Raw genomic sequence first — 3080 nt, 5'->3', positions numbered from 1 at the left:
TGACACACTTTATCGTGCCGGCATCGGATGAGAGGAGAAGAAAAGGTCTTTTTTTTTTTTTGTAGGACGACGAGCGAGAAGTACGCTTTAACGTTTTAACGTAACGCCTCGAAGCTTTGAATCGCGTATTCGTTGCTTTGCTTCGACGCTTTCCGCGTCAAGTTGACGTTCTCTCGTACACATACGTATATATATATACGTATATATACGAACAGTAATCCGAACGATCGGAAACGAATGGAAATCGCCTTAAGGATCGAGCATTAGCTACTGGTACGTGACTATCGAGATTCGATAATTAAAAGCGTGGAGGATGGAAGGGTGGGTGCGATTAACGGGGAAGCAAACATCGGTCTCCGTGGCGAGGCACGGATCGGGAGAACGATGTGGCCATTTTCGCGCAAAAATGGCACGTACTTCGCCGGAGGAAAGGCAGGGGGAGGATGGGGTGATGGAAAACGCGTTACGATGGAGTGGCACGCAAACCCGGAATGGATCGTATGGGGAGGGGGAGGAGGAGTTCCACTGCATTAACCATCGGCAACCTATCACCGCGGAACCATTCGCTCGACAAACAAGTCCTCCCTTCTTCCCTAACCCCTTATGGATGTGCTCTCTTTCGGTCTTTCGAACGGACCTCCCTCCCCGTTGGACCGAGTTCCAAGATATTCCCGGAATCACGGCAACTCGATGGATGGATTTTTCGAAAGAAAAACGATCCCTCAAGAACGGGAGATTTCTCCCCCCACCTCTCCGATCCCCGGCCCACGTCCGGGATAAAATGCAAATTCCTCGCTCTCGCAATTTAACGAGCGGTCGAGTTTTAATAGCGCGGACGAAGACTTTAGAGCGGAGCAATTGAAAACTGTGCGACGCGATGTCATTAGATGGCACGTCGGAGTGTCTTAAACGTTTCATTTCGCGGGACGTTCGTTAAGCTGTTTCTGTTCCAACGACGGAAAGTGGGATAGGTGGGACGAGGGTTGCTTAAAATCGTTTAAACGGTATAATGGATATTACTGGATGGGCCGAGCTCCCCCCTTTTACCCCGCAGCGCGAAGAAGAAAAAGACGATTGCGCGCGCAAAAGAATTAAACGGGTAATCTGGAATATATCTCCCCCGTTCGAACGAAACGAAACGATTTTTCGCTCGGCCAGCCTATTTTCTTCCTTTCGTTCGTTTTCTTCATTTTCTCGGTTGGCGCGCGCAACGTAAAAACGGTAAAAACGGTAAAAGCAAACAAAGACTCACCGCCCAGCCGCAATTCCGCGATTCCTTGAGCCATTTCATACTCGTTCCTCACAAAGCACTGGTACATGCCGCGATCCTCTCTTGCGACCGACATCACGGAAATACGTTCCCTGGAAACCGCCCTTATGCGAGCGCCCGTTCTCAATGGCTGGCCGTCCTTCAGCCAGTACAACGCCGCCTGCGGAAATCCACTTGCGCTGCACGTCTGAAAAGCAGTTTAGAGAAAAAGGGGCTTGATGAGAACGGTCCCCGTGTCCTCGAATCTTCCTTTCCCTTTTCCTTTCCTTTCCTTCGGAAACGAGATTGCCACGAGCGCGAAAAAAAAACGCGAGCCTCCTCCTAAAAATCGAATTATCCCGGAACGTGGATCGCCAACAATTTACCGGTGGACGAACCTCGAGATTCTGGTCTACGCGCGCGTTTACATTTTCTTCCGCTCTTTTCTTAGTTCAGTTAGAGGTTGACGAAATACGTTTGAAATACGTTTTTCGCGATAAATATGGGGATAAATATAAAGAGGGGGAAGGGGAAGAGGAATTACCAAATGAGCGGCTTTCCCGAGATCAACGGTCTGGATCGATGGTTGGACGTGCACGTTTAATGGCGCAGACACCGTTAACCTCACTTCCATAGACTCGCTGCCCTCGGAATTACTAGCGGTGCACATGTACGATCCACCGTCGCTCTCCTGGACGCCTTGTATGATCAACGAACCGTCTCGCACCACGTAATGCCCGGACGAATCCTCGACCGGCTCCTCCCTCTGGTTCCTATTGTAGTACCACCTGCGGCAGAACAACCACATGAGAAGAATATCGTATCCACCTGGATTTTCCCGAGTATCGTTAGGAAGGGAAAGAAGGGGGCTTTCCGTCTCGAGATTCGCGACAAAAGGGACGCACACGAGTTTCGTGTCATGGATCGTAAAGAAACGGCGTCGCGATCGAAAATTCTATCCTAGAATTTTGCCAACCAGTACAGTCGACTGAACTGTAAATTTCCACGAAAGTTTCCCCTTGGAGACTCGCGATATCCATTTATAGAAATATCCATGTATCCACGGTTTCCCCCGTTAAATTAAATTCCATTTCCTCGCGAAAGGGAGAGTCGATAATCAGGGGAAAGAAGGGAAACAACGAGCGGCACGCGCGTCGGAAGATTCCGTCTCATTGCGAACGAGATATACCGACTGTCGACTCGAGCGTACGCTCGCTTCACTGACTGGCCGGACTCGATGAATCGTAACGCTCCATCGTTGCAGTCAACCGTCCAACTATCCAACCATCCAACCGACCAACCAGCCAGCCAACCAAACAACCCACCCGTCTCGCTACGATACAGCGTTACATTACGTTCGATCGTTGCTCAAGATTCAGCTCGCTGCGGCGAGGGAAAAATAACAGCGCGGAACCGGAGCGAGAAACGCTGGCATCGGACAGAGGGCGATATCGCCGCTCCGCTATCCGACCGAGCCTTTCCATTCCAACGGTGTATCTCTCCGCTGCACTCGCCGACCACAAAATAACAACTGTTTCATTGGGAACACTGAATACACACAACGCACAACGCCGTGAATTGTGTGCCGTGCACCCGCACGCGTCTCTCCCTCTCCTCGTTTTCCTTCCTCTTCTTTTCCACTTTTTCTCTTCCCCCGAGCGCGCGCGTCTACTCTGCGTTTTCCACCAGGAACCCTCGCAAAACCCTCGACGCGTACCTCGACGTACTGGCACGTTTTCAAAACGCTCGAACAAGCGGATGGATAAACTGCGGTTGGCGCATCGGATACAGACGAAAATCGTTGATACACGGGCGGATCTTTAAATAAAGG

The 3080-nt window shown here is 50.7% G+C and overlaps 1 protein-coding gene across 1 annotated transcript in view; it reads right to left on the bottom strand.

The window, feature by feature from the left end:
* Positions 1 to 3080, bottom strand: part of LOC102670645 (Down syndrome cell adhesion molecule-like protein Dscam2) — a 119534-nt gene that overhangs the window by 47534 nt on the left and 68920 nt on the right. The window contains exons 7-8 of the mRNA XM_031513683.1: positions 1794 to 2037; positions 1253 to 1457 (exon numbers count right to left, since the gene is read on the bottom strand). Coding sequence (XP_031369543.1) covers positions 1253 to 1457; positions 1794 to 2037 — 449 coding nt within the window. The remainder of the gene's footprint in view (positions 1 to 1252; positions 1458 to 1793; positions 2038 to 3080) is intronic.

Source organism: Apis dorsata, unplaced genomic scaffold (assembly GCF_000469605.1).
Source record: "Apis dorsata unplaced genomic scaffold, Apis dorsata 1.3 scaffold_683, whole genome shotgun sequence".
NCBI classification, from domain to species: Eukaryota; Metazoa; Arthropoda; class Insecta; order Hymenoptera; family Apidae; genus Apis; species Apis dorsata.
Note: the sequence above shows the minus strand (reverse complement) of the source record. Positions and strands in the feature narration are given on the sequence as shown.